Source organism: Passer domesticus, chromosome Z (assembly GCF_036417665.1).
Source record: "Passer domesticus isolate bPasDom1 chromosome Z, bPasDom1.hap1, whole genome shotgun sequence".
In the NCBI taxonomy this organism is placed as follows: Eukaryota; Metazoa; Chordata; class Aves; order Passeriformes; family Passeridae; genus Passer; species Passer domesticus.
In genome coordinates this window covers 18,593,769-18,607,395 of record NC_087512.1, presented here as the reverse complement: position 1 = coordinate 18,607,395, position 13,627 = coordinate 18,593,769, and the positions used below count along the sequence as shown (strand labels likewise).

General features: G+C 38.3%; 1 protein-coding gene across 8 annotated transcripts in view; it reads left to right on the top strand.

The window, feature by feature from the left end:
- Window positions 1-11,927, top strand: part of SLC38A9 (solute carrier family 38 member 9) — a 48,461-nt gene extending 36,534 nt beyond the window's left edge. For all 8 annotated transcript variants that reach the window (XM_064402782.1, XM_064402777.1, XM_064402776.1 and 5 more), the window contains 3 exons: window positions 707-855; window positions 9,205-9,294; window positions 11,152-11,927. In XM_064402782.1, the coding sequence (XP_064258852.1) occupies window positions 707-855; window positions 9,205-9,294; window positions 11,152-11,317 (405 nt within the window). In that variant the 3' untranslated portion in view covers window positions 11,318-11,927. The remainder of the gene's footprint in view (window positions 1-706; window positions 856-9,204; window positions 9,295-11,151) is intronic.
- The last annotated feature ends 1,700 nt before the right edge of the window (window positions 11,928-13,627 follow it).

Sequence of the window (13,627 nt, the reverse complement as noted above, 5' to 3'; positions counted from 1 at the left end):
CCTAAATTGCTTCAGAGATAGCAGTTGTCAGTGGGGGATCCATTTTATGCCAGGTGTTCTATAGCTCTGGCACAATATTTAGCAATAAGGCAGCATTTAACTGGTACTACTGTTAAACCATGAAATTATTTTTTTTAACACCTGAAATAATTTCACAGAATTAAATCCACACTTAAATAACGGATAATGAGTGATTTTCTTCCCATTTATTTTCTGTAGCTGTCCCAGGTACTTATGAAGCTGTTTGTATATTTCTATGATGTTGAAGTCTTATCATACTTTTTCAGATGCTCCCACTAGAATGTATGATCCTTTCCTCATTTGTATGTAATGAAGTTTTACTCACTAAATAACTGTTTTTAGTAAGTAGGTATGATATGACAGATAAAAGGAGTATATGAATCCATCTGCCTAAAAGGTCAGGTGGCCTTTTCACAGCCTGGATTGTTTGAGGATGTTCAGAAGATCAGAAAGCAATTTGTTTTGTAATACTAACGTTAACGCTGACATCAGCTTAGTAATATTCAAAATTGGTTGTTATTGTGGCAGTTGTAAAAGAGGGAGAGGGTTTTTCATGTTTTGGAGTTCATTTAGCAGTTGTAATTGTTTGGATTTTGTCCCATTATTTCTGGCACATGGATATTAAAAACCAGCAGATATATGTAAACAAGCCACCATTGATGTGTAACATTACTTTTATGTTTAGAATTTTCTAGATAACTTTCCCAGTGATGACATCATGTCATTTGTTGCAAGAATATTCCTGCTGTTCCAAATGATGACTGTATATCCACTATTGGGCTATCTGGCACGAGTTCAGCTGTTAAGACAGTTTTTTGGAAATGCTTACCCAAGGTAAGAAGTCTGTTTCTTGACAATAGTTTGGCCCACTCTCCTTAAGTGGCTTTCCGTTATCAGAAATTTGGCTAGGTTTTTGGTTTTAGGTTCATTTCATAAGCTAGTTTCACAGTTTGTAGAGTCAGGGTGAATAGGCATGCCTGCAGATCAGGACTGTTACAGTTTGCCAGAGCAGGGTTGTTTTAGTTTAGCTCTTCATTTTATCAATATAATTTTGTCAACACAGTCCCTTTGGGTTATGCAATTATATGACAAAATAAAAGTTGTACAGGAAAAAAAATTGTTTCATCCAGGAGCATTCCATCTAGCAATCCTTAAGCTGTGAAAAACATACAATCCAGATACTGACCTTTCAGCATGCCATCTTTGTTTTGATTGTGAATGATTAGTAATCATCCATCTGTTTTTAAACAGAGCTAATAGCTAAGTGAGTTGTTAGTTGTGCTATCTGGGCTGCTGCTATGCTTATAAAAATAGCTTTTCAGATGCTAATTTCAGAGATGAGCCACACCCTTGCATTTGTACAGTGTCTGTACTCCAGGGAATAGCTGATGCAGATTTCAGTTTTAGTTTGGTTTCTTAAATAAAACCTAGGACATTTATATTTGGAGTACCAGAGTACTGAATTTGTCACAGCTGAGAAGTTGCCATTTATCTCCAAGTTTCTTATTTTGTATTGTGAATTACTGTTGATGGAGGAAAGGAAAAAAAAATCTCAGGAGGGAATGTATATTTCCTCTGTGGCATCAGCAGTTCAGGTCTGCAAAGATGTTGTTTCAAGTTTCAGGTTTCTTCTGAGTCCTGAAATAGGTTCTAGAAACTGAATGCCTAAAATTAGGCAGTGAAATAAGTGCCTGCCTTTTTTAACTCAGAATTGTATGCAGTTCAACATCGGGATTTTTAGGAACTGCTGCAAGTTACTATTGGAAACAAGGCCATTTATTTAAGTGCTAAAGATGGATTTCACAGCCACGGGGAAATAGTCTTGTCCTTTATATTATGTGGATATGCCTTTTCCTATCTCCTCCCTCTAGTTACTCTCTGACCAGATTGGTTTTCATTTCCCTCGTGGGCTCTCCTAGAACCTGCAGCTTTATGCCAGTCTCTTCTCGGGTTAATTCCAGCTTGCTGTTTTAAGCCTTCACATATGACGAATTTGATGATGCAGATGCTTGCTTGATTCTTGTCTCCAGGATGTCCTGTGGGTAGCTTCACTCATTTTTAAATGTACTCTGTTTTAAGACTCCTTATAGTGAAGTATTTAAAGCTTCTGAGAAGTCAAAAATGGTTTCTAGGAAGCCATATAAGCCTCTCCAACCTATAGTGATAAGGTAGCCTGTTCTGGCTGGTGGGCTCTCTCTCACTCTCTAGCATTCCAGGTGTCTCAAATACAGCATAGAAATAACTGAATTAACCTTCAGGCTCTGGCTTCTGTGCATTTACAAGGTCAGCCCTTGGTTTTTTCTATGCGGTGAAGACTTACTGAAGGATGGTAGCAAGCACAGAGCATGTCTCTGGGAGGATAGTAAAGATTTACTACCTGGTTGTGAAATGTGTCTTCATGACTGGCTCTCACCAGTCATCGAAGCTGACAAATCTCCTTTAGTAGCACTTTATTACCTCTGTAGGAAAAACTTCAGTATTTTTAGTTTTCCCCAGAGCTGCTTTTGTAGGGAAATGTTTTACAAATATGAAGCTTTTGCTGTTTCCGACATAGACTTCATTTCTTACTGGAGAGCCTGTTGATTCACTCTGCACAACCTACTTGGAATATTAAATTCTGTAGCTTTTTGTGTAGGAAAATGAGCACTCTACTAACAGTTGAATATAGTTGGGTTCTTTTCTCAAAATCCTCATTAATCAGGGCTAACAGCTCTTGGGCAATAAGAATGATCTGTATAGATTCATGCTTTACCTCTTAGATGTCTGTATAAGTGAATATATGGAGGAGAATATCCTGGGTCACATGCCTGGAGAAAATTTTTGTCTGAGGATGAAAAAGGAGGCAAAGAGCAGGATCTCTCTGTTGGCACCCGAGCCTCATTTAACCATGTGATTCTATGTGCTAAATCACATACCTTTTCGTAGCTGCAACTTTCTTATATTAGGTTTTCTTTGCAGATGAGAGAAATCTTATAAATTTGCCTTCTGACATAATTGTCCGAACAAAACCAACAAAAACATCTAAGTCAGAAACACCTAACAGAATCACTGTTTTGGCCCAAGTCTCCGTTAGAAATTTTCCTATCTTCATTTTTAAGTTGTTGGTTGCTTTACATGGAAGCTCACTGATTTTAAAAGCCAGGCTTCTTCACATCAGCAGTTATTTGCAGGTGTGGATTCCTCCTACTGCTGTGGGTGGAGTTAACAGATACCCATTAAGTTAATAAGTGGAGTACATAGGATTCTGTATGGATGCAGCTTAAAGCAAATAGCTTGATCTTACACGTTTACAGGGCTGCCATATAGTTTTTATTTCCTGGGTGTGATTGTATTGCTCAGATCAATATCATTATCTGGGTTTTACCCCTTTTTCTTTATCTGAAACTGGTTATAATAAAGCACTAAGATATTAGTTTCCTGTTTTGAAATTTATAGTCTAGATTTTTTATCTAATCAAAGGCAAATTCTACCAAAAGCAACATCGTGGTTAATATCCAGTTTTTTTCTGGAAAACTATGGATTGTAACTGGATTATAATGAGAAACTACATACTCATCTTCAAGGGAGCTTTTATTGTCTGAAGACTTGGATTTTCACCTCTTTTGTGTCATGCTTTTTACTGTGTAGTGTTCTTTTTCTGTTAACAACTCTTTACTGTGTACCTATAATGTATCCTACTAACCCATAGTCTTGAGTGATAAAGCATCTTATCCTCTCCAAATTTAAAAGCTTAAACAGACAATACGTAACTTTTTTTCTCCCACGTTTCCCAGTACACATAAGCTGAACAGTGGGAGCTTGCTTATCTGAAAGGAAATGAGAGTCTTGTCTTCCAACAGTCAGGACGAGAGCAAAAGCATCCTTGAGTCTAAGAAAGAGGATTCTCCTTGCTCTTATGTACATGTATAAGTGACTTGTGTCTCTGCCTATCTTAAAATCAAAGACACATGGAGACAAGCTAGACACATGTCTTCTTACAGGCATTATCACATAGAACCATAGAGTGGTTTGGATTGGAAGGGTCCTTGAAGATCATTTAGTCCCAACCCTCTGCCATCAGCAGGGACAGCTTTGACTAGACCAGGTTACTCATACAAACTGGCCTTGAACACTTGCCCATTCATACTGGCCGTGCACACTTCCAGAGATGGGGCATCCACAGCTTTCCTGGGCAACCTGTTCATGTATCATCACCCTCACAGTACAGTTTCTTCCATATATTTAAACTAAATCTCCCTGTTTCAGTGTGTACCCATTTCTCCTTGCCCTGTCACTCCAGTTCCTGTCAGAGAATCCCTCTCCAGCTTCCCTGCAGGCCCCTTCAGATACTGGAAGGTGTCTGTGAGGTCCCACACAATCCTCTCTCCTCCAGGCTGAGCAGCCCCAACTTGCTCAGCCTGTCCCCGTAGCAGGGGTGCTCCAGCCCTCTCACCAACCTCCTGGCCCTCGTCTGGACTTGTTTTAACAACTCCGTGTCATCGTGCTGGGGACCCCAGAGCTGGATGCAGTGCTCCAGGTGGGGTCTCAGCAGAGCAGAGCAGAGCAGAGGGGTACAACCCCTCTCTCAATCTGCTGGCCAATGCTGCTTTGGATGCAGCCCACGATTTCCTTGGCTTTCTGGGCTGGGAGCACCCACTGCTGGCTCATGGTGAGTTTTTCATCAGCCACCACCCCTGAGTCCTTCTCCACAGGGCTGCTCTCAATCCCTTCTCTGCCCAACCTGTGGGTGTGTCTGGAATTGCCATGGTCTGGGTGTAGGCGGCTTTTACTTGGTCTTGCTGAGCTCCCTGAGGTTTGCATGCTCACACCTCTCGAGCCTGTCCAGATCCCTTTGGATGGCATCCCTTCCCTCCATCATGTCCACTGCATCATACACATACACAGCTTGGTGTTGATGGTGCACTCAATCCACAAATCCTTCAGCCTTTCTCTACTTCCTGCAAAAGATTTAGAAATGAGAGAAGACATCCTAATGTCTTCTCTTATTTTGCAAAATGTATGTTAGTAAACGGATTACAAGATAAGTGATGTACTGGGACAAAACCCAAGGAACTGTTCACTCTCTCTGCTCTCTCTGGTGTTGTTAAGGAAGGCCAAAATTCTGTGTATTGGGTAATTGCTTTTTTTTTCTAAAATGAGGTATGTTTGTAATGGCGTCATTTAACAGATGATTTAGGGCCAGATGTTTTATCTGCTGTTTCTTGCCTGACTCTGGATCTTCTTATATGTACAGAAAGCAAATTTTTATTATTGTTACTGGTTCTTTGCTACAGTAATATTTGTAACAGATTCCCTTTATTAATTATATGGTGTCCATAAAGTGCTTTAAACAGTCATCTGAGGATTTTTTAAAACTTTATAGCATCTTTCCTGTTCTGAGAGGTTAAATAAGCTGATAGACAAAAATCACTTGGCTTTCCTTAATAATTGTCATCCCTTTACTCCATGGTAGCCCAGCAGACCTGCCAGTTCTCCCAGAGATATATGTGTTCTGATGCAATGAAATACATTTCTTCTGTTTGCATGCATGTTTGCTTGTCTGCTCTTCTTCTAACCTCTGCCTAGCTTCTCTTAAAGGTTGTGATTCATTGTCTTTTGACCAATGTCACTTGAGTGAGATTTCCAGGAAGAAAATGCATTTTTAGATACAGAAACCTCTCAAAAATTCTTATTTGGGTGAACCTAATTTTCTCCTTTGCTTGCTTTCCAGTTTCCCTTATTGTGTGTGTTCATCTTGTGACTCCATGCTGAGTCTGAAACTTCTGAGAGAACTTAAAACTGGAGGGGATTTAAAATCAGTTTCTGTCTTTAAATTCTCCTGTGCTAGGGTTTGGTTTCACTGTTTTTGACACGATTCTTACTTTGAGGATGCTAATTAGATATAGATGTTTATTAGATATATATGGTCACTGCTGTTCAGTGACTTATGTGTTGCTATCACTTCAATGGGAGAGAACTTGATGGATCAAGCCCTTTAATGATCTTCCGGCATACAAGGTTGTTTCTCCACTCTGTCAATCTGAAAGGTCAACCTTGCCAGGAGAGAAAAACGCAAGACTTAGGGGAAAGCTTGCATTTTCTTCTAATCTTTTTTTCTTCTCCTTTCCGTTACCATTTTTGTGGGATTGCAGGATTTTTGCAAGTGAGCAGTGATTTCCTTTATATAAAAGAGCTAGAATCTTCCTCTGCCCAGCTGAGAGTGTGGAGACTGAGGACAGAATATAAAATACTTGCCATGGGTGTGCTTCCTTTGTGAATTACAGCCTCCTTCAGGCAATGCAACCTGTGCCTCAGAGCAGCAGCCCTGACCAGGCTGCCCAGGCAGACAGTCCAGCCCTGGCATGGGCCACCCAACTCTGCTGCCATTGACCATGATGAAGAAAGTTACGCCACTTAGAAAACACCTGTATGTGACCAGCATGATTAAGCACAAACAGGCCAAATCTTTTCTAATCACTAATGTCCTCTAAATACTTTTCTTCATATAATTGTAATAAGCAGTGGTGTGGTTATTTCCCCTGCCTCCAAATGCTGTTTTCCTGACTGTCCTTTTGCAGTGTGTTGTGAACATTGATTTTACTGTAAGCCAGTAAAGTCAGGCTAAACCTGAGCAATTCAGGACTTCCTAAAATGTCACAGGCTATGAGAAATGCTTGTCGTGTCTGGAACATACCTGCATGGAGCTCCAGAGTATTAAGAAAAGTACTGTCTCAAATAATGTAGCTCCTTGTAGCCCTAGGTATCAGATTTTACTTTATTCCGAAGGGTAGGGGTTTTTTCATCAATGGTAATGCCTTTCTCTCCATCAAGATCAAGACTGTTTCCCCATCCTGGAGATGAGCTGAGCTGAGCTGTGACTATCTGCCTGGGTAAAATAAAGGGTTTGCTAGTTAAATACCTGTCATGTTTACAGCTGTGGTTACATGGTTACAACTTACACATTTGGTCCCTAAGAAGTCTGATTCTTGGGATTTTATTTTTTGTTCATGGGGTCTTACCAGATTTATACTCAGTTAAGTTTTTTTTGATCTTACGCAGCTGCTGTAGTCTCATGGCAATTGTTGATCTCTAAGGCACCCCTCTTGTACCAATCTAAAAAGAGTAAAGAAAGGAGCAAGGACATTCCAGGGGAGAAATGCAGTGTAATCTTTCATATTGAAACAGATTGGTGCAAAGCCTTTTCAGACCTTCTAATTTTGGTATTGTTCTTGAGGAATCTGATTAATTTTGACAGTGAAAACTGCAAACCACTACTACAAGTACTGGATTGCTTTGGAGACTTCAGCATTTGAGGAACATTGTTTTCAGTTGAGCCAGAACACATTGTCCCCCCCTCAACCCAGTAATCCTTTCCCAGATCAAGAAATTGAGAAATGTTTCATTTCACACCAGAGATACAGACACTCCTATTTACTTTCAAAATTTAAAATAATCTAGAAGTAATTTTTTTTTTTAAAACAACAGCTTTGAACAACAACATCACGTCTTCAAAGCATGCCAGAATAAAATACTTCAGAGATTTTTCACGTTTTCTGCTAAAATATTTTGAACTGACAAATTTGCAGAACATTTTTGAATTAGTAAGCCTCCACTGGTTTTAGTCCCTCTTGCTAAAAAAATAATCTCAGCAAAAAGAGAGTGGAAGAAGTGTTGTCATTTTCTGTGTCCATAAACTTTCTTCTTCGATTGTGTGATAGTAAGATTTGTGATCTGCCACGTGTAGGAGAGAGGAAGTTGTTTTTAATGGCAGACACTTTTTTTGGGAACAGTTCAGTGAACTGGCTTTCCTTAGCAGTATTAGAGAGGTGTACACATTTGGTCCCTAAGAAGTCTGATTCTTGGGATTTTATTTTTTGTTCATGGGGTCTTACCAGATTTATACTCAGTTAAGTTTTTTTTAATCTTACACAGCTGCTGTAGTCTCACTGCAATTGTTGATCTCTAAGGTACCCCTCTTGTACCACTGTAAAAATGTCATGTAAAAAATTGAAGATCTTTTTTGTCTTTTTGAAATAAATTTTGAAGATCGAAGGTCAAAAACAGTCCATAGCTTAAATTATTCCTTTGTGCTTTAATTGCCTTCATTTCCCTGAACTTTAATAAGACTGCTCTATGTCTTTAATCTTTCTTCCTAACTTGGAAACTGGCAGGCAGCCTTTCACCCGTAGCCATGGAAGTTGTCACTTCTTAAAAGTTTGTTAGTTAGTTAGATCCTCTGTAATACACATACTTTCTACAGTGAAGAAAAAATTAGCCTTGGCTTACAGGTTTTGTATATTTTAGGAAACCATATCCTCCAGAAGAATAAACAAAACCTGTAAGTGTATGTATGTTTCCTCTGTGAGAATTCTTTTTTCCTTTCATAGAAACAGCTGTGTGACCAAAATATCACAGGTTTTTATTCTATTTCCTGACTTTACCTTAGGCTAAAATATGCCAACATTTCATATTCCCGAAAGAAAACTGATACTTTCCTGAGTCTCAGCTCTGTGCATAACTGCACTGAATTTGTCTGATGAAGTAAAAGCTATCTTTGCAGAACAGAAAATCTCCATTTTTCTTATCCTTAATGCAAAAGGAAAGCAACAGGAAATAATTTGTAAAAACAAATTCAGCAAAAAAATTCAGCATAAATAGGGCAGGAGCAAGGAAGTTCATTGCAGTTCATATACTGTAAAACATCCAACATTTTAAATGTCTGTCCTCTATCAAAATGCAGTAGAGTTCAAATTTTAATAGTGTTTGTAATGTTTTCCACTTGATGCATCTTTGCCTTTCTTCTGGTTTCCATTAGTTCACTTTGAGCAATTCAGATCATTCTGCAAACAAGCTATTTTTTTCTTGTGGGAATTAAGTTATACAGTATTGTTTCTTTGGCATTTGAATATCCATCTGAAATACTTGAATGCTGAGTACCATGTATGATGTTTTTCATAAGAATTGCCAAATTACACATTCTTATTCCTTAAGAATATTTTGAGTCAAAATACTAGGTATTTAGAAATTGGCACTCTGAATATTCAGTAGATGACATGTTTTCTGTGAAATTAATTAGCTTTAATAGAGTGAGTCATGCAAATGAAAACACCATCCATGTACCAGTTAAATATTAAATGAAGGCCAGTGGTGGTATTTTGGAAAAAATGTAACAGATTTTAATACTCTTTCCTCACTTTCCTGTAGCCTTTTCCATGTGCTTGTCCTGAACCTAGCCATTGTAGGAGCTGGAGTAGCAATGGCAAGATTTTATCCAAATATAGGAGGTATCATAAGGTGAGTGTTGCTTGCAGTGAGCTTCCCTGTGGTGTTACTATATTTGTGTCTTGATGTTGAAAAGGAGTGCTAATAATGGTACCTTTATATTTTGTGAAGCTTATGCCTTCTTAAGTTGTAAATAATGATTTGGTGGGTAAACAATCAGCTTGCAAAGTTCTGACATCTGTTATTCTGCCTCTGTGTCTGAGGTGGTTGAGTTTTACCGGAGCTGAACCTTAGGACCTTGTAACTCTACTCATAAATGAATATGGTACCAGAAGAAAAGTTGCTTTGTTATTGTGTTCTTCTCCCAAGTTTCTATTTTGTAGTAAGACATTTCAACCTGGATTGAAGGTCCATAATAAAAACGCAAGAAAGCAAGTGGCATCAAAGTGCCTCTAAATGATATCTTAAATTTACCATGTTGATGAAAAGCTAGGATTTCTATAATGAGAAAATATTAGAGGAAATAATAAAGAGTCTTACTTTACTATTTTTTATGTCAGCATATTTATATGCATTGTCATTTATTCTTGGTTTGCATCTTTCCTAAAGCAACCAGGAGAGGGAAGTGTTTAAAAATACCGAAATCTGCAATTATAAAACCAGAATGACAGGTTTGGGTCTGACCAAAGTAGCAAAAGAACTTACTTTTTGCTCAGTGGCTGATCTTTGAGGGTTTTCCCCATTTCCTCTTTTTCATCTGTCTCTCCTTGTAGAAAATTTTTTTGTATTCCAGTAATAGAAATTGTCAAGTTAATCGTCATCACAGACTCTTAGAATGATAGAATGGACCTTAAGGTTGGACAGGACCTTGAAGATACCTAGTTCCAACCTCCTGCCATAACCTGCTGCTAGACCAGGTTGCTCAGAGTCCCATCCTACCTGGCCTTGAACATTTCCAGGGACATCACATCCACAGCTTTCCTGGGCAACCTGTTCCAATGCCTCAACACCCTGACAGGAGAGGATTTCTTCTTCCTGATACCTAATTTGGTTAAACATTGTGCAATACATACCACTGTTTGCAAACTGGTGCTTATCTCTTCTAATGTGTCTGTATTGTGCATGGTAACCAAACACAGTGAGTAGTGGGTTTCCAGCAGATAAATTGTCTTTATACAGTCTAACTTGCATGCTTGCAGGTCACACTGATCGTTCCTTGGAAAGGACTGTTCAAATATATGAAACAAAATATGTTGTTGCTTAATAACATTTGGCTTCTTAGTAGGTGAAAGTAACGAGAACATTTTAGTAAGCAAGGGATAGGTTAGAAAAAGAACAGTTAAATGTTTCCCTTGCTGTGGTTGATCATGTTACCAGAAGGGCATTTTGTTCCTTTTGGGTCTGAAGAGTTATTTGCTAGATGCTCATTAAATAAATTAAAATAAGAATTGCAGATTCAGAAACATTTCTATATTTAAATGCTTTAATCTGTGTTCTCAGATGGCTGGGATGCGATGAGATTTGCAGTTCTGACAGTAAAGGATGTGTAATAGAGGATGCACTGTTACGTCTCTTTCTGCTGCATTTTGACAAATTTCCCCAAAGAAAGCAGAAACATCAAGGCTTAAATAAGGGATTTGGTCCCCAACAGCATCACAGGGTGTGGCTGAAAGGACAGAGCCATGTCATAGTGCAGGTACAAGCAAGCAGGGAGCTGAACAACACAGAGAGTGGTAATTAAGTGCTAGTGAAGGAGGTAGAGATCAGTAAGGAGCAGAAAGTGATGTTTAGCGATTGCAGATAGTCAGTATTCATCCAGATTGTTCATTTGTTTGGTGTGGGGAAATGACGACAAGAAATAAGAATAAATGCAAAGCATTCATTCTTTTTTTTCTTTTTTTTCTTCCCCTCTTCCCTCCCTTTCCTCAGATACTCTGGAGCAACATGTGGTCTGGCCTTTGTGTTCGTGTATCCATCACTCATCTACATGATCTCCCTGCACCGTGCTGGGCAGCTGACATGGCCCGCACTGATTATTCACATCTTTATAATCCTCCTTGGACTGGCTAATCTGATTGCACAATTCCTATTGTGAAAATTCCCCTTTCTCCCGTGCTTGTCACAATTGGTACTGCGATATTTGGCAACAGCCTTGAGCAACAGTGAGGCATGAGGACCATCCTCCATCTGAGGATCTTGGGAAAAGCTTCACCTTTGAAACAAATTCGAAGCACATCATTCAAGTGTTCTACAGGAAACATGTCTTGCTTCTCTGAAATCACAGTCTTATGAGAAGTGAAATGGAGTTCTCCTGGTTTTGTTGAAGGGATATCAAAAATTAACGACACTGAAATATTTTAATATTTTACAGCACATTTCTCCAAACACAGAGCTTCCAGCCTCAAGCTGTGGAAGTCTTTCCTCCGAATGGGCTGTCCTTACCTTGATTAGCAGACATACTTTCTCAGTATTGTTCAGTGACTCTTTGAAATATTCTTTTGTTGCAGTTATTTTCCTGATTTGTTTGGAAAATGAAGAATTTATTGTCTCTCTTCTTTTTTTTAGGTTAATTTATAGTCACTTGGGTCAAAATGCACTCTTAATTTTGAATACACTATTAAATTGTTTTGGCAATATTTTTCCTCTAGGAAGTTCCAACAACAAGAAACAATAAACTCATGTTTCAGTGTTTTATTCAGAACCAATATGTACACAACTTATTTGTGATCTTACAATACAAAAAAGCCAGGAGGATAAAAAAAAATTAGAAGGAGACAATTAAAATCAGTAATTCCAGGCTTGACCTCAGTTCAACTCTGTTACTGGGCTATTATGTGCTGTGAAGTTGTCTTGTCAGGATTTGCATGTGGTTTTTATGGATGCATGGTGTACACAACGTTTGTTCATCACAGGCCTGCCCTTGTAGGGTCTTCCTCTGCTGGTCTCTCAATTCCCCACTACATTACTCTAGATATTTTGGATGTGAGCAGAGAGACAAAGCCAGCAGTCTTCAGAATTGTGGATGAAGTGAAAGAATTAAAGTTTTAAATAATTTTTAACAGAAGCTGGAAGAATCTGGGAAGATTTTGTTGTGGGGTTTGTTTTTTTTTTTTTAACTTCTTGTTTACGAATTAAGAGGGTGTACATGCATAAGCACATAGACACCTTCTTTCATCTACCTGCTGTAACTCTGTGTCTTAACCCAAAACATGCAGTAATTAAGTTGCCAGACACTAGTGGAATGTCATTTTTGTGGTTGGAGAGAGAGTAGAAGCTCCTCTTTGTGCAGATTTGCAGTGCATTAAAATAATCAACAAATGTAGAATAATTGAAAGAGAACTCTGTGCAATACTAAATTTCAAAGTAAGTAAAAGAAGAAAAAAGTTGGAGTGGTGCAATATTTGTGAAGTAGGAGTTGGGAAAAATAATTACATTGCAAGTTAAGAGTTCATATTTTCATCAGAAAGACAGTGAAAAACTTAACCTAGGTTATTACCATGCTTCTCTGGAAAATTCTGTGAATTTTTTTAGTGATAATGTAAATCGTATTTGTTTTGCTTGGGCTCCCCACACTGTGTAAAGGACACTCACTTTCCTAAATATCCTTTGATTTGTATGAAATGCAAGATTGTGTGGGTTTGGAATACTGTCTGCAGAATACAGTGTGAAACATGCTGTGCCTTTACATCAGAATTGGAGAATACATCCATCATCTGTTCTGTTTTAGAGAGAACTATCTGCCCCATCCTGGTCATTTTCTCCTGTGTAGACTCTTACAAGAGAAGTACTTGAAAACTAAGAGGAGATGACAAAGATACAGATTTCCTAGCATTGTTGGCTTATTCACATTAAGCTCTTGTACTTATTTATTATAGGTTCAGTGCTTAATTTAGGTACAAACCCTGATGAGTGCAGGTGATGAAATTTTATTATATCCTTCCATGTTCCATTTGAATACGATTCCTTTATTTATATCCTTGTCGTTGAAGCTGACAGTAAAATACCCATTGATTTTAGCAGAATTAAATTCTGTTAGGATCTAGTAGTCAACAGAAATTCCTGAGAAAGACAGAATTCTTGGCAAAGTGTCCTCATTGCATCTTGTATCTATCTCTTTTTTCGTTATGCAGTTTCAATGGCTGAGTTAAAATTTAGAAGGAAATTATTCAGAACATTTATAGAAGACTGTTTTAGCTCTGTGTTACAGAGATAGGTTCTTGCTGCAGTGTTTATTTATACAAGCCTGTAAACCTTTGATTTGAATTACAAGCTGGTAAGCATTAGAGTGATAGCAAATATTTCATTACACTGTCATCTCCTGAAGCACACTTTCATATGAGAAAGTATTTTTTAATGTTACTACATGCAGTTGAGATTTTCACAAGCATAAGAAGCAAGTCAGGAG